General features: G+C 56.1%; 3 protein-coding genes across 13 annotated transcripts in view; 2 read left to right on the top strand and 1 right to left on the bottom strand.

The window, feature by feature from the left end:
- The window catches only part of EMID1 (EMI domain containing 1), a 53,496-nt gene extending 48,878 nt beyond the window's left edge, over positions 1–4,618 (top strand). For both annotated transcript variants that reach the window (XM_025399466.1, XM_025399467.1), the window contains exon 15: positions 3,830–4,618. In XM_025399466.1, the coding sequence (XP_025255251.1) occupies positions 3,830–3,957 (128 nt within the window). In that variant the 3' untranslated portion in view covers positions 3,958–4,618. The remainder of the gene's footprint in view (positions 1–3,829) is intronic.
- A 257-nt stretch (positions 4,619–4,875) lies between these two features.
- On the bottom strand, positions 4,876–12,817 carry RHBDD3 (rhomboid domain containing 3). 3 transcript variants are annotated; one of them, XM_025399198.1, is made up of 8 exons: positions 12,402–12,620; positions 12,080–12,232; positions 11,286–11,480; positions 10,141–10,330; positions 8,643–9,026; positions 5,718–5,880; positions 5,345–5,632; positions 4,878–5,256 (listed from the first exon to the last, which is right to left on the bottom strand). In XM_025399198.1, exons 4-8 carry the CDS (start codon positions 10,286–10,288, stop codon positions 5,079–5,081), a joined length of 1,161 nt encoding a protein of 386 aa, XP_025254983.1. In that variant the 5' UTR covers positions 10,289–10,330; positions 11,286–11,480; positions 12,080–12,232; positions 12,402–12,620; the 3' UTR covers positions 4,878–5,078. The 3 variants fall into 3 exon arrangements, with proteins under 3 accessions (XP_025254984.1, XP_025254983.1, XP_025254986.1); XM_025399199.1 differs by lacking the exon at positions 11,286–11,480 and having other exon boundaries at positions 4,876–5,256; positions 12,402–12,649; XM_025399201.1 differs by lacking the exons at positions 11,286–11,480; positions 12,402–12,620 and adding an exon at positions 12,743–12,817 and having other exon boundaries at positions 4,895–5,256.
- Positions 12,663–14,778, top strand: part of EWSR1 (EWS RNA binding protein 1) — a 32,854-nt gene continuing 30,738 nt past the window's right edge. For 7 of the 8 annotated variants that reach the window (XM_025399196.1, XM_025399195.1, XM_025399194.1 and 4 more), the window contains exon 1: positions 12,663–13,003. In XM_025399196.1, coding sequence (XP_025254981.1) covers positions 12,991–13,003 — 13 coding nt within the window. In that variant the 5' untranslated portion in view covers positions 12,663–12,990. The remainder of the gene's footprint in view (positions 13,004–14,778) is intronic. The other variant, XM_025399192.1, reaches the window with a different exon arrangement.

Below are 14,778 nucleotides of genomic sequence, written 5' to 3'. Positions count from 1 at the left end.
TCTATTGGTCCCTTTAGGGGACTAAGAGAGCCAGGCTCTCACCCCAAGCATTCACCCAGAAACTCCCCACCCATGTGGTTACTTGAGGATCCAGGCCAGCCCTGTCCCCACCATAGGAGGGGAGACTGAAGTCTCAGTACTGAGACTCACTCCCAGGCTCCTGCCCTGATGGCAGCTGGCAGTGCCCTCCCACCCTCCCGGCTTGGCTTCCCAGCCCAGCCCTCAGAGGCCAGACTCGCACCGTCTGCTCTTCTCCATCTCCCATCAGGCTCCTAGCTTACAGAGCTTCCTGCAGCAGCAGGCTCAGCTGGAGCTCCTGGCCAGACGGGTCACCCTGCTGGAAGCCATCATCTGGCCAGGTAATGGCAGGGCGGGCAGGCAGGGGCAGCCTCTTCCAGGAAGGGCCTGGGCATGCAGAAGGTGCCTTCCAATGCTCGGCCCAGGCCCTCGGACACTCATTCTTCATCCAGCCAGCCAGCCAGCAGATGGTGCCTGGCAGAGAGAAGGCTCTGGTCACTCGAGTGAATGCTCTGTGCCAGGCACCTTATTGAGACGGGCTCCACAAGATAAGACAGACATAGTCCTGCCCTCGAGGAGTGTAGGGTGCTGGGGGCGCTCAGGAGAACCCTGACACTGGTAGAGAAACCCAAGGTGAGGTACACTGCAGGGAAGGGAGTACAGGCAGCCATGGGAATACAGAAGTGCCTCTGACCTGGCCCAGAGGAGGTTGGAGGGGGTTGAGGGAGGTCTTCCTGGAGGGTGATATCTAAGTGGAGACCTGAAGGGCAAGGATCTGGGGAGAGTGAACAGGCAGAGAAACAGCATGAGCAAAGGCCAAGAGACCAGAAGGAGCCTAGAAGCGACAGAATCTGGCAGGGCCTAGATCAAGAAGGTCCTAGAAGGCAGGATGGGGTAGCACAGGAGTTGGTTAGACACCAGTGGGTGGTACCCCGCCTTGCGTCTGGCTCCTGGGAATGAAGCTGAGGTCTTTCCTCATGAAACTGGAGCCTGTGGCTGGCCCTGAAGAAAGGAAGGGATTGGCTGCCTGACGGTCTGAGCTCTGTTCCTCACCTGCCCTGCCACACCATCTCACAGCCCATCTCACAACAGTGCACAGAGGCCTCCACATCATGTCCAACCTCGCATCTGTTTTAAAGACTGAGAGGCTGGGCGCGGTGGCTCACGCCTGTAATCCTAGCACTTTGGGAGGCTGAGGCGTACAGATCACCTGAGGTCAGGAGTTCGAGACCAGCCTAGGCAACATGGCGAAACCCTATCTCTACTAAAAATTAGGCATGGTGGTGGGCGCCCGTAATCCTAGCTACTCGGGAGGCTGAGGCAGGAGAATCACCTGAATCCGGGAGACGGAGGTTGCAGTGAGCCAAGATCGCACCACTGTATTCCAGTCTGGGAGACAGAGCGAGACTCCGTCTCAAAAAAAAGAAAAGAAAACCTCAGATTGTTTCCCCAGTATCCTCTTTGCCAAAGGCTGACCCTTCTTGCTCAAAAACAAAAAGACTGAGAAACTTAGGTCCCAAGCAGGAAGGAGAGTTAAGGTTAGAGCCCAGCCTCCTTCATCCAGCAAAACTGTAGAGAACACTCATTGAAAGCCAGGCCTGGTTGGGCACTGGCACTCTGGAGTATAGATAGGTGCCGGCCTTGGGGAGCTGGCCATGAGTGGCAGGGAATCGTATCTACAGAGATATGGGGTAGGGGAGCACGGAAGGATGTGGGTGAGGAACAGTCACTTGTCCCTAGGGGTTAGAGAAGGCTTCTTGGAAGAGGAGACTCTGTGTTGGGTCCTGGAAGATCCCAATGAGTGTGCCAGGTGGGGAAGTGGGCAGGGCAGCCTTGAGAGAGTCCTGCCTGTGCAGAGGCCCAGAGGCTGGGAAGGGTGTGGGGTCTGCTTCCAAAGCTCCTCCCACAGTGCCGCATGCTTCTCTAACTTCTAGAAACTTCAGTGCCTAGCTCCCAGACCTCCTCCCCTCTTACAGAGAGGGGCCAAGGACCAAATCTCAGGTTCTCAGAACCTTTTTAGGTGTCCCCACCTTCTCTCTGAGGATTGGGGCAGGAGCCAGAAGGGACACATTTGGGCCACCATGGCTCTGGATCTGTCCCTGCCTTCGGCCAGCTCTGTCTCTGACAGCCCAGGGAGAAAAGCGCCAGGCACCTCAAAAGTCCCACACCCACTGCCAGTGGCCCCTCGAGCCAGCTTGGGTCGGGGCTTGAAGGGATAGGTCGGAGGAGTGGGAGATGTGACCCTCCCCATTGGCCCAACATACACATCAGGTGCTACTGAAGACCCAGATGGGGTTCCTGTTTAGGTTATAATCAATAATTATAATAGTATCAACTGCCACGTGTCTGGCCCACCTGGGCTGGATCGATCATCTCCAGTCTCTTAGAGTAGTAAGCCTGCTAGGTGAGCGATGCCATGGCCATTTTACAGATGAAGAAACAGAGGCTCGGAGGCTCTTGTGACTGCTTCAGGGTCACAGGAATGGGAATGGTCAGGCTAGGGGTCCACCCCAGGTCTCTCCTCTAACATGCTGGCCCTTTGGGCTTCACCAGCAAAAGTTTGCTGACTCTGCCACTTATCCAGGGCCCCAAATTTGATTGTGACAAACTCACAGGGACCAGACCTGCAGGAGACCTGGGTGGAAGTGACACCAACCTAGTAACCATAATAATCCAGCATTTCCTGTGAAAACCACTTTCCAGTCCTGGTCATGGTAAACACATGTATCACAAGGGTGTAAAAACGGGACTATTTATCCCCACGTTCCAGATGACACTCAGAGGTTCTGCGACTTGCCCAAGGCCACATAACTGGCAGAGTAGGACCAGTACATGATCCTAGCTGGCACTGGGGCCAGTGCTCTGTGCCGCTCCCCTCCCATGCTCCTTGAGTTAAGGCATGGAATATCCCTTTCAGTGACCACATATGCCTGTCTGCTCCAAGAGCCCTCATCTCAACCCAGAGGTGTACAGGTGGCTGGGCCACACAGGGTCAGGGCACAGTCATGATTACCAGGGGATAGCCCACTCCCTAGCAGTGCCCTCAATGGGAACCTGGTGTTCACCAGAACCCAAGTATCTGTCCTATGGAGGCTTAGCCGAGTCCTCCCCCATGGCTCTCTCCTCCCTGAGTGTCCATCTCCCCCTAGAAAAACAGCCTATTCTGACCTGCCTGGCCTGCTCATTTTACTTCGGGAAGGGCTGAGATGATAGTCACAGAAGGCTTCCTGGAGGAGATAGCTCCTACCCTTGGTTTTGAAAGATGAGTAGTTTTCCGGTTCTGTCCGGAACTACCCTGTTTTAGCAATGAGACGACTGAGACCCTGATAGAGGTCCAGCTCACCCAAGACGGCACAGTAGGTCAGTGGCAGAGCCTGGCCTCCTAAGCCCTTCCCCCCAACTGGTGGCCTAGCCCAAGTCTGTTCCCTAGCCTCAGTTTACCCAGCTACCACATAGGGATGATTCAGGGCACACCTCCACCCCAAAATGAATCGAAAAAAGAAGCAGCCTTTACATGAAGCATTCACGGCATGCTAAACACTTCCTAAAGGTGGCGGGTGTGGTTAACCCCACTTGACAAAGCAGGAATCAAACAGAAGCGCTGAGTGCTCTCCTTGGGTTGGGGGGGCTGGTAAGTCCTGACAGACCCCAATCTGTAGACCCCCTTTCCCACAGCTCTGCAGCCAGATACCAGGGTGGATTATACCTGGCAGAGGGTGCCCAGTTCTGCCACCCCCTAGAGGGCCAAGGGGAGGTGGGTACCTCACATGAACCCCCCTGATGTGGCCTCTCTCCTCCTTCCCTCCGGCAGAACCAGAGATGGGGTCTGGGGCAGGCCCTGCCGGCACAGGCACCCCCAGCCTCCTTCGGGGCAAGAGGGGCGGACATGCAGCCAACTACCGGATCGTGGCCCCCAGGAGCCGGGACGAAAGAGGCTGAGGGCGGTGGCGGCCCTTGGGGCAGACAAGGCCAGGCTTCCCCTCCTGCCTGGACTCGGCCAGCTGCCTCCAGGGACCGCCTGTCCATATTTATTAATATCCTCAGGGTCCCTTCTGCCATCTAGGCCTTAGGGGTAAGCAGGTCTCAGTCCTGGCACCATACACGTCTGAGGCTGAGCAGGGGCTGAGAGGAGAGGCTTGGGCCTCAGTTTCCCTCTGTGAAGTGGGGGGAGGCAGGCCTTCAAGGAGGGGTAGAGGTACAAGGCTTCGTCTCATCTGCTGTCTGAGTATCCAGGCCCAAACGCACTGAGGGACACAGGAGGGCTCAGGAGTTGGGGCTTAGCACATGCAGGGATGACAGGGCAGGGAGCAGTCCTCCTCCCTCTCCTCCCCAACCAAACCTCGGGGAGCCCTCCTGTGCCCCTCCCTCCTTGTTGTCCAGTGCTGGGTTCCCCACCCCGAGGTCAAGCTGCCCAATCCTCTGACTGGATCACCAGGGGCTTCTTGCCTCATTTCTCCCCTCTGAGCCCCCAGGCCCTCCCACATCTCAGGTTGGGGATGGGGACATGGAGAAGGGGCTGCCTGCTCCCACAAATGCTTGTGACAGATGCCAGGAGGTAGATGTGTGCTGGCCAATAAAGGCCCCTACCTGATTCCCTGCAGCCTGGTCTCAGTGTGTGGTTAGATGGGGGCAGCTAGGAATGAGAATACGATGGGAGGAGAGCTGGAAATGGGTGGTGAAGAATGCTCTGTGTTGGAGGACAGAGCCTCCTGGAGGTACAGGCTACATGGTGCAGGGCCAGGAAGCCTGTGTCTCCGGACATCAGGGAACAGCTCTCCCACAACTGGTCATTCATTTGGTGCTCGCTCATTCATTCATCCCCCTGATGCCAACACAGAAGAGTCAAACACAACTGCTGCCTCCAAGGAGGTCCAGGTTGAAAAACAAACTGGTTTTTATTCTAAACACATACTAGGGCAGCATGCTGGCCTCTCCTGCCTCCAGAGGTGCCCCTGCTCCCCACTGTGGTCCTCAGTAGACAGAGCAGGAGCTCAGGCTACCCACATGCAGCCCAGCCCTTAGTACCCAAGGGCCTGCCTGTGCCTCACTCTCTGCCTGGGCTAGGGAGGCCCAGGACCCTCGGAGTGGGCAGGCCCACCCTTTCCCTGGGTCACCAGGGTCTCAGTGCCCACTTGTCCTCCAACCAGCAGTGACACGGCACCCTCCACGCGGCCTGTGGCTGCCAGTGCCACCACCGCCTGCTCCGTGGGGAAGCCCATGCGCTCCAGCTGCTGCAGCCTGTGGGGGATGGGGGGACAAGTGGGGAGTGTCAGGGCCACACCGGCCCCTACATGAGGGGACCCCCCCTCTGCCCACTCCACCTTACCGCAGAGAGGAGACAGAGGACTTGGACAGCCATGGTGCGCTCTGGGGCCCCTGGGCTGGCCCGTCAAGAAGTGAGGCCTGGATGCCCTCCTGCAGCATCTGCTCATCCAAGGCCGCCCACATCGGAGTCCCTGGGGAGAAGCTGGCCCCAGCCCAGTCCAGGCTGGCCTCTGAGGAGCCCTCCCAGGTGGGCTGCACAGGCCTCAGGCCTGGTGGGGACAGTGCTGAGCCTTCACAGTGGGACCAGAGGTCAGGGGAGGCTACATAAGGCCGTCCAGGGATGGGAGGCCTAGGGGAGTGGGAACAGAAGAGGGCCTCACTGCCAGCCCTGCCACAGTGCCCACCTGGGCTGGCATCCCCCCCATCACCCTCACCTCACTCCGGCAGGATGGGTGACAGGCAGCTCCGCCAGGCTGCCCGGGGTGGGAAGGAGCCTCAGGGGCCAGCACCCCGCCAAGGTCCCGCACAAAACGCCCTCCTGCAGCGCCTGCAGCCGTCGCTCTGAGGGTTCCAGCCACCGGAAGGCCCCAGCTGCGTCTGTCTGCCCGGGGCAGGGCGGCCAGTCAAGGAAAACCAAAAGCAGCCAGGGGTGGGCCCACGCCACAGGCCAGGCCCCATGCCAAGTGTGCTGGCCACCACTCCCTCCCATCTCCTCACTGTGGCCCAGCATGGAATAGTGTCACCCTGGTCAGCAGGAGAGGCTCAGAAAGGAAAAGGGATCTGCCTGAAACTACTCAGCCAGAGCCAGGTATGCCTTACCCCAAAGCCTGGGCTCACCCCTGACCCACTCTGTTCCCAGAACCCTATGCACCTTTTCAGGTCTGTAACTCAAGGTCCACCCTTCCTGGAAGAAGTCCCATAGACACACCTGCTCTTGCCTTCAGACAGGCCTGGATAACTCCTGTCCCCAATCCAGAGGACAGGGGCCAGCCTGTTCTCTCCAGTGGCACTGTTTTCCCCGATAGGTATGAATCATCTTAGGGCTGGACGAAGTGGCTTACAGCTATATAATCCCACCACTTTGGGAGGCTGAGACGGGAGGATCACTTGAGGCCAGGAGTTCACGACCAGCCTGGGCAACATAGACCCTTTCTCTACAAAAAAATTTTAAAATTAGCTGGACGTGGTCTCAGCTACTGAGGTGGCTGAGGCGAGAGGATCGCTCGAGCCCAGGAGTTTGAGGCTGTAGTGAGCTATGACGGCGTCGCCACACTCCAGCTTGGGTGACAAAATGAGACCCTGTCTCTAAAAAATTTAAAAAAAAAAAAAAAAATCTCTCTCTCAGAGGCAGAACACCCAATAGCACTGTGGCACTATTTATTTATTTTTGAGACAGTCTCGCTCTGTCACCCAGGCTGACGTGCAGTGGTGAAATCTCAGCTCACTGCAACCTCCACCTCTGAGGTTCAAGCAATTCTCCTGCCTCAGCTTCCCGACAGGCACGTGCCATCACACCTGGCTAATTATTTTGTATTCTTAGTAGAGACAGGGTTTCACCATGTTGGCCAGGCTGGTCTCGAACTGCTGGTTTCAAGAAATCAGCTCACCTCAGCCTCCCAAAGTGCTAGGATTACAGGCGTGAGCCACCTCACCCAACCTCTAGCACCATTTATTAAAAAGAATATTCTTTTCCTCATTGAATCAACTTGGCACTGTTGTCAAAATAAATTGACTATACAGTAAATGTAACAGTTTATTTCTAGATCGTCAATTCTAGTCCATTGATCTGTATGTCTATCCTGATGTCAGTACCACAATACCTTGATTATTATAATTCTGTATGGCTTTTTTTTTCTTTTTGGAGACAGAGTCTTACTCTGTCGCCCAGGCTGGAGTGCAGTGGTGCAATCTCAGCTCACTGCAACCCCTGTCTCCCAGGTTCCAGTAATTCTCCTGCCTCAGCCTCCTGAACAGCTGGGATTACAGGCATGCACCACCACGCCTTGCTAATTTTTGTATTTTTAGTAGAGATGAGGTTTCACCATGTTGGCCAGGCTGGTCTTGAACTCCTGACCTCAAGTGATCTGTCTGCCTTGGCCTCCCAAAGTGCTGGGATTATAGGCGTGAGTCACTGCGCCTGGCCACTTTTGTAGTTTTAAGTTTTGAAACTGAAAAGTGTAAGTCTTCCAGGTTTGCTTTTCTTTTTCAAGATTATCTGAGGTATTCTGGGTTCTTACATTTCCATATTAATTTTAGGACCAGCTTGCTAATTTCTGCAACAACAAAAAAAGACAACTGAGATTTTGATAAGAATTATGTGGGATCTATAAATCAACTGGGTAGCATTAACATTTTAACAATATTAAGTATTGCAATCCATGAACATGAGATCTTTCCATTCACTTAGGCTTTTGTTTTTTTTGAGAGGGAGTCTTGCTGTCTCGCCCAGGCTGGAGTGCAGCAGCACTATCTTGGCTCACTGCAGGCTCTGCCTCCTGGATTCAAGCAATTCTCCTGCCTCAGTCTCCCAAGTAACTGGGACTACAGGCACCTGCCACCATGCCCAGCTAATTTTTGTTTTTTGGGGTTTTCTTTAAGACTGGCGTCTCACCCTGTCGCCCAGGCTGGAGTGCAGTGGCATGATCTCGACTCATTGCAGCTGCTGCCTCCCAGGTTCAAGCAATTCTCCTGCCTCAGTCTCCTAAGTAGCTGGGATTACAGGCGCACGCCACCACGCCCAGCTAATTTTTGTATTTTTAGTAGAGATGGGGTTTCACCACGTTGCCCAGGCTAGTCTCGAACTCCTGACCTTGTGATCCGCCCACCTTGGCCTCCCAGTGTTGGGATTACAGGCGTAAGCCACTGTGCCTGGCCTAAGTTTTTAATTTTTAGTAGAGATGGGGCTTCACCATGCTGGTCTCAAACTCCTGACCTCAAGTGATCTGCTCGCCTGGCCTCCCAAAGATCTGGGGTTACAGGCGTGAGCCACTGCACCTGGCCAGGCTTTTAATTTTTTAAACTTTTATTTTTTTGCTCAGAGTGGTTTGGCTATTCAGGGCCTTTTGTGGTTCCATATAAATTTTAGGATTATTTTTTCTATTTCTGCGAAGAATGGCATTGATATTACAGGGAGCCCACGGAGCCCTTTACATTGTAATTGGTACCTCCACCAGGCCATGACCCCCCCAGGTCCCAGCCCAGAGCATGTCCCAGAGGAAGACTTGGAGAAGCTCCTGGAATGTGTGTGCACGGCTCCTTGGTATTGCTTGGGACTTCACCCCTTTGTGCCACTTCCTTCCTAGGCACCCACCCACAGAACCCACACATCCCCACGGGCCCTGGGCTCAGGCAAAGGATACAGGCCAGGCCAGCAAGGAGGCCACAAAGGAGCTGTAGGAAGGGTGGCTCAGAGCTGAGCAGTGGGGTCAGGACAAGCAGCAGCCACGGTGGCAGCCATGGTGGCAGTGCCCCACGGGGCCGTTTAGGGTGGTGTACCTCCCCAGCCAGCATGGCCAGGTGGACAGGCATGTATCCACAGCTGCCGGCTGCACCGGACACCCCAAGGCCTGCCAGCAGTACTGCCAGCAGCCCAGAAGCCAGGGCGAGCAGAGCTGAGGCATGCAGGAATCTCAACGTGCCCAGGTGGCACTCCTGCTGCCAGCCCAGAGTGGGCAGGAGCAGCAGGCTCAGGAGCAGGCCCGGCAGGGCCGTGTGGCCCAGGACATGGGTCAGCAGCCGGTGCACTGGGAGAGAGAAGGGGCTTATGTGCCAGGTTAGTGGCCCCAACATCCAAGGCTGTCCCAGGTGTGCTAGGTTGAAGGTTACCCTACACCAGGGCCACCTGCTGAGCCCACCTCCCCTCCCCAGGAGCCAGTCTGCCCACAGTCAGCCCTTCATCATTGGTGGACGGGACCAAGGACTTCCAAACACTGTGGCTATGCCTCTGTGGTATTAGACAGAACACACCGCACCTGCCACTCAGTCTTTGCACTGACAACCTGCAACTGAGCACTCACTATGTCCCAGACACCATGAAGGTACTCTGCTTCTGTATTTACTAAATCATACCTGGCTGAGAGCATGAGATGGCCTGCTTCAATCCTGGAGCTACCCCATTCCCTCAAGCTGTGTAACCCTGGTCAAATCACTTAACCTCTCTGAGCATCATTGGGGGTCCTCAAATACAAACTGGAGTTGTTATGATTGGGAAACAGGTGCTCAGCTAAGGTCCCTCCTCGAACCCCCAACACCTCCTCCTCCATCCTCATGCTTAGCTGAAAGTCTTAGTTGTTTTCTCTTTTTTTTTTGAGACAAAGTCTCAGTCTATCACTCAGGCCAGAGTGCAGTGGCACAACTTCAACTCACTGCAACCTCCACCTCCCGGGTTCAAGTGATTCTCCTGCCTCAGCCTCCCGAGCAGCTGGGATTACAGGCACGCGCCACCACGCCCAACTAATTTTTGTATTTTTAGTAGAGACAGGGTTTCACCATGTTGGTCGGGCTGGTCTCGAACTCCTGACCTCAAGTGATCCACCTGCCTCAGCCTCCCAAAGTGTTGGGATTACAGGCGTCAGCCACTGCACCCAGCCTTAGTTCTTATTTCAAGGAAAAGCTGCCAGACCGGGAAACCATGAGAAAAGCACTCCTACCCACAGGTTCCAGCCCACCCTGCCAAATCCTCTGCCTCCCTTCTTGGCTGTGGATGTGCTGAGCATGCTCCTAAGGCCACGCTTCCCCCGGGACACTGGGCCCCATCCCTGCTTGACCCCTGGAGGCCTTGTGCTGCTCCTGCCAACTGGGCCCAGGCCCTACAGCAAGTCTCCTGCTTCCTCCAAGGTCCACGTGGCTGGCCCTCACCCTGCCAGGGGTCCAGCAACAGCTCCGGGGCCAGGACCAGGCTGGGGCCGGCCCCCACCAGCCACAGGCTGCTCATCAGCAGCATCAGGACTGAGGAGGCGAGAGGCAGCGCCGGGGACAGTGGGCCATGGGGGCCCCTGGCATGCATAGCTTGGTTGAGGATGGTCAAGGGTGGTCCTAGGGCTGTGCGCTGGGGGTAAAAGAAAACAATAACAAGTTGTTATTGGAGGTTTTGTCTCACCAATACCCTCTCAAGCACCTTATCAACAGCCCTATTTTACAGAAGTGGAAACAGGCTGGAGAGGCAGGCCCAGCAGCTCGGCCATAGTGGAGCTCAGACCCTAACCCATGCACTCACAAGCCATCTTGCCATTCCACTCACCTCTGTTTAAGGACTGGCAGGGGACAGACATAGAGACTCCTGAGTCCTGATGGGCCCTAAACTCCCAAAAAGAGGGGTTCAGCCCCTCACCCCCCTGGGCGAATTCAGGGCCATCTCTAGCCAGCTTCTGTCCTCCCCCTTCCCTCAGGCTACTACCTCCCTCCTTCCTCCCCTACCCTGTGCCCAGCCTTAATGCTCCAGATGGTTTCAGTGGCCCCTGACCCTGGAGTGGGGCCAGCCAATGGGCAAGCAGACTGGGGAAGGGTGGGGCAGAAGGGCAGGAGTCCCACACCTTGAGCCACACTAAGAGACCTGGGACTGAGACATCCCCTTTGAGGGTGAGCCCATCCACCATAAGCCTCCTCCTGCATCCTTACTGGCACAGCCCCTCTGGCCGTAGCTCCCCTTTCCACAGGAAGGCTCCAGTATGGGCTCCACCTCTTTCTGCTCCGTGTCCCAAGGCAAGTTTCCAACCTCATCTTTTTACAGATGAGCCTCATTTTACAGATGAGCCTCTCCCTTCTCATCTGTAAAATGGGAATTCAGAAATTCCTTTCCTCAGAGGATGATGAAATAAAAAGGAGTAGGCTAAGGTAGGCCCTGGCCCACAACTCTTGCTCCATAAATCATAGCAATCCCCACTAATCATGGCGGGCGTTGGTAGCCACCAACTGGCCCATTGAGAAGGCCTCAATATGGAGGTGGCTGCTCCAGCCTAGCTGGTCCCAGCTTTGGCCCTCAAACATGGCCTTTCCCTGCTCACCAAAGCAAGGCCTTCTCCCCTGTGCTCTCCTCTTGCATCCAGCCTGTCCTCCAGGGCCTGTAGGTCCCTGGTCAAGCCTCTCTGTCCCAGGACTCCCACTGAGCTGATTCAGGGCAGGAAGCAGGATCCCAGAGAGACAAGAAGGCTGCCTAATTTGCTCCCCTGCCAAGCGCGTTCTCCACATCCACCAGTTTCCTGCAGGAAAAATGTGGAAAGCTCCTCAGCCTGCATTGTCCTTCCCTCCATTTCGTCAGCAGGCAAACTCCTATTTTACTCTTGGAAGCCCAGCTCAAATATCCCTTCCCCTCCTCTGGCCCCCCAACATCAGGGATCTTATCCTTAGGAGCACAGCTTGACCAGTCTGTCTCCCTAGGCAGGTGGTCTGAGCTCATGGCTCCTCTGATCAAACCCCACCTTTCCCAGGGTATTCGCAGCACACAACCAGTGCTTTATATATGTTCACTGAAAAAAGGACACTAGCTTGACTCCTGGTCCTGCTGAGGGATTTGAAGGTGAACCCTGCCCTTCGTGGACCCAGGTATCCACCTAGGGGGCTGGGGTTAGAGGTCCAGAGAGGTGGGCAGGGCCAGCCTTGCCTGGAGGCAGGGTTTGGGGCCAAGACACCCACCGTAAACCTCCTCCTGTATCCTCACCTCACAACCATTCCCCAGCTCTGGGCTCCTTAGCAAGGGTAAAAGGCTTGCCCGTGGACACTCGGAACTGGGACTTGAGCCCCCTGGACCTCACTTTCTTCAATCTATGAAACGGGCAGTGCACCACCAGGCCCTGCCTACCTTACTGGGAAGCCGGGAGGGCAGAATGGAAAGACAAGGACGAAGATTCTTCCGGGTGGCGGATAGAGTAGGGGGTCCCAGGATCTGTCTGGTTCGAACTCAGCTGGGGACTTTGCAAAGATACTCAATTTCCTTGGACCTCAGTTTCCCCTTCTGTAAAACAAGGGTATTGGATGAGGGATGATTAAAGGGCGTGCTCCACCTCGACCGTTACCCGGGGACGGGGTCTCGGGGCCAGAAACGGCGTTCGAGGCCTCCCACCTAGCCGACCGGCCTCGGGGCCCTTCCCCGCTGGCCCGGGCCACGCGTCCCGGGTACTCACTGCAGAGCGCGCCCAGCAACCCCGAAAGGCCGGTCGGGGACCCGGGCTGGGAGTCGGGACTCTAGCTCCCGGGTGAGATCGGGGAACCCTGAATCCATTCCGCGCACACCCGGCCGCGTGACCCCGGCCGACCGGCTGGCGCGCCACCCATTCCCCGCGGCCCGCGGATTAGTCAGCAGTTGTTCTAGTCCGGGTCCCTTCCCCCAGCCCTCCCGCCGATCTCCGTCTGCCTGCAGGGCAGACTCTTCAGCGACGGTCCCTAGAGCCAGCGGACGGAACCATTCCAAACAACCTAGCCTCGTGAAGAGAGCCTCTCCGGTTTCACACTGAGACCCGCTCACCGGCGCTCTGGCCCCTTAGGTGCTATTTTGGCCCGAGTGTCACGTCGAGCGCTCTTTAGAGAGGATTGGGACCAGGGTTGCGCACGCGAAGAACGAGAAAGCGGTGGTTCATCCCTCCTGACCCCACCCCCGTGGCCTGGCCTGATGGTCGCGCCCGGGGTTGCGGGATTTGCGCCTGCGCAGTGCGGCGCCTAGAGGGAAAGCGAGAGGGAGACTGACGTTGAGAGAACGAGGAGGAAGGAGAGAAAATGGCGTCCACGGGTGAGTATGGTGGAACTGCGGTCGCGCTGGCGGTAGCCGGAACGCCCAAACTGGGGGTCGTTCGTCTCTGGGCTTGGCTGGGAAGACTGAGTGGAGTTGCCGAGAGGGGTTTGAGGCACCCGCCGCGACCCGACGAGCTCGGGGATCCGCGTTCCTCTCCCCTCCCCCCACCGGGCGGGCCGGTTCTGGAATCTTCTGGCGCCCGCGGCGCGCAGGGGGCTCGCTGCGGCGGTGGCGCGCGGGGCCCGCTTTGGCCTCCATTGTGTGGCGGTCCTCGCGCCCTGCGCTCCGGGCCTCCCGCCACGTGGGCGGGGCCTGCGGCCTTCGAGGCCCTGCGTGAAGCGGAGGATTTGGCCAGGCCTCGAGCCGGTCACTGTGAAACCGCCGGGGAGGCCGTAGGCTGCTATCCCTGTGAGGCCTCCCTCCGCGTTTTCAGGGTTTCCCGAGAAACCAGGGGAAAAAGCAAAGAAAGATACCGTGGATTTGTGGGCCGAGGGGTGCCGGCCTATGAGCGGGAGCCCCGTCATCTTTAAGGCCCAGTCGGCTGGGGCGTCTGGCGCTGCCGAACTGCCCCCTCGGCGTCTTCCAGCCCCAAGCCGAACTTCTGCCCTCCTGGGCTTTAGACAGAATGTGCTTCCCTCCTCCAGGGCCCCCAGTTTGCCACTTTTTTGGGCTTCTCCATTTTTATCGTTATTTATTAATTCACGCCCTCCCCTCCCCCAAAACCAATTAAGTGGCTTCCCAGGGCCTTTTTCTGCAAACGCCGAGGGACATCCGTTGTATAATAAGGCCAGCCTGGATCGAGAGACGAGAAATGCTACCAGGAAGGTATTTCTGGCCTCTCTGACCTAGGAGGAACAAAAGGCCGAGCCTGCATTTGAATTATATTTCAGCAGTGGTCTCGCACGTTTATTCGCCTGCGTTAGGCCGGCAGGCCTGTTGATTTCGTAGGTCGACAGAGGTGAGGGAAAAGAGGCCAGTAGAGGCGATCTTAAAGGCACTTGAAAGCAAGCCCCGGATGGGAACTCCAAAATGGGAGTAGAGTGGTCATTGATGGAAGGAGCATTTAAGAGTGTCGCCTAGCCACCACCTGCAGTTTGCAAGCTGTGGGTACACTAACCTGCAGAAATTGGCAGGGTGGAGCATTTTTGCTTCTGGGGGTATTCTCAGGCCACCTGATTCCAGGCTTTAGAGACAGTGGGAGAAGATGAGAGGGAAGACTGGAAAAGCTCTGGACCCTCCAGAGTTTTTAGAGTCCAGAATCCAGCAACTTAAGGACAGTTTAAGAATTCACCCCATCTGTGTGGTCAGTAAACAGGTAAGTGTTGGGTGTTCTTGCTGGGATACCAAAGAAGGCCTGTAGAAGAGAGGACTCTGAAATACCACAGCTAGATCTCCTGGTGGAAAGTGGTTTCCTAGGTGCCCTATCCACCCTCTTCTCCTCTGCAAAAGCCTGAAAAGGCAAAACGTGTGCGTTGACATTTTTGCATGGCCGGACATGTCTTTTTTCAGTCAACTTTGTTCAAACCTTGTTCACTAGTAACTACCATGTGCTTGTACTGTATTAGAATTACAGTTGTGGTTTCTGTTGACACAAAGTAAACACATTAGGCCTGGCTGGGGGGCCTTCAGAGAGTCACATAAGTAATCTGGGCCTTAGTTTCCTTTCCTGTAAAATACAGCAGTTAGGCTAGACCTGTTAAGCTTTTGAGCCTTTCTGACCTTCGTGCATAACCATTCCACAAATTTGTCCCATGCTGACTTCAACTCAGGTA

Source organism: Theropithecus gelada, chromosome 10 (genome assembly GCF_003255815.1).
Source record: "Theropithecus gelada isolate Dixy chromosome 10, Tgel_1.0, whole genome shotgun sequence".
Lineage (NCBI taxonomy): Eukaryota > Metazoa > Chordata > Mammalia > Primates > Cercopithecidae > Theropithecus > Theropithecus gelada.
Note: the sequence above shows the minus strand (reverse complement) of the source record. Positions and strands in the feature narration are given on the sequence as shown.

Excerpts from the sequence above, each read along its gene's own strand:
- RHBDD3 (XM_025399201.1), bottom strand. The coding sequence starts at position 10,288 with ATGCATGCCAGGGGCCCCCATGGCCCACTGTCCCCGGCGCTGCCTCTC. Across the intron at positions 5,881-8,642 it reads CCTCCTTGCTGGCCTGGCCT|ACGCAGCTGGGGCCTTCCGG; the intron begins GTATCCTTTGCC and ends CCGGGCAGACAG. Across the intron at positions 5,257-5,344 it reads TCCTCTGTCTCCTCTCTGCG|GCTGCAGCAGCTGGAGCGCA; the intron begins GTAAGGTGGAGT and ends CATCCCCCACAG.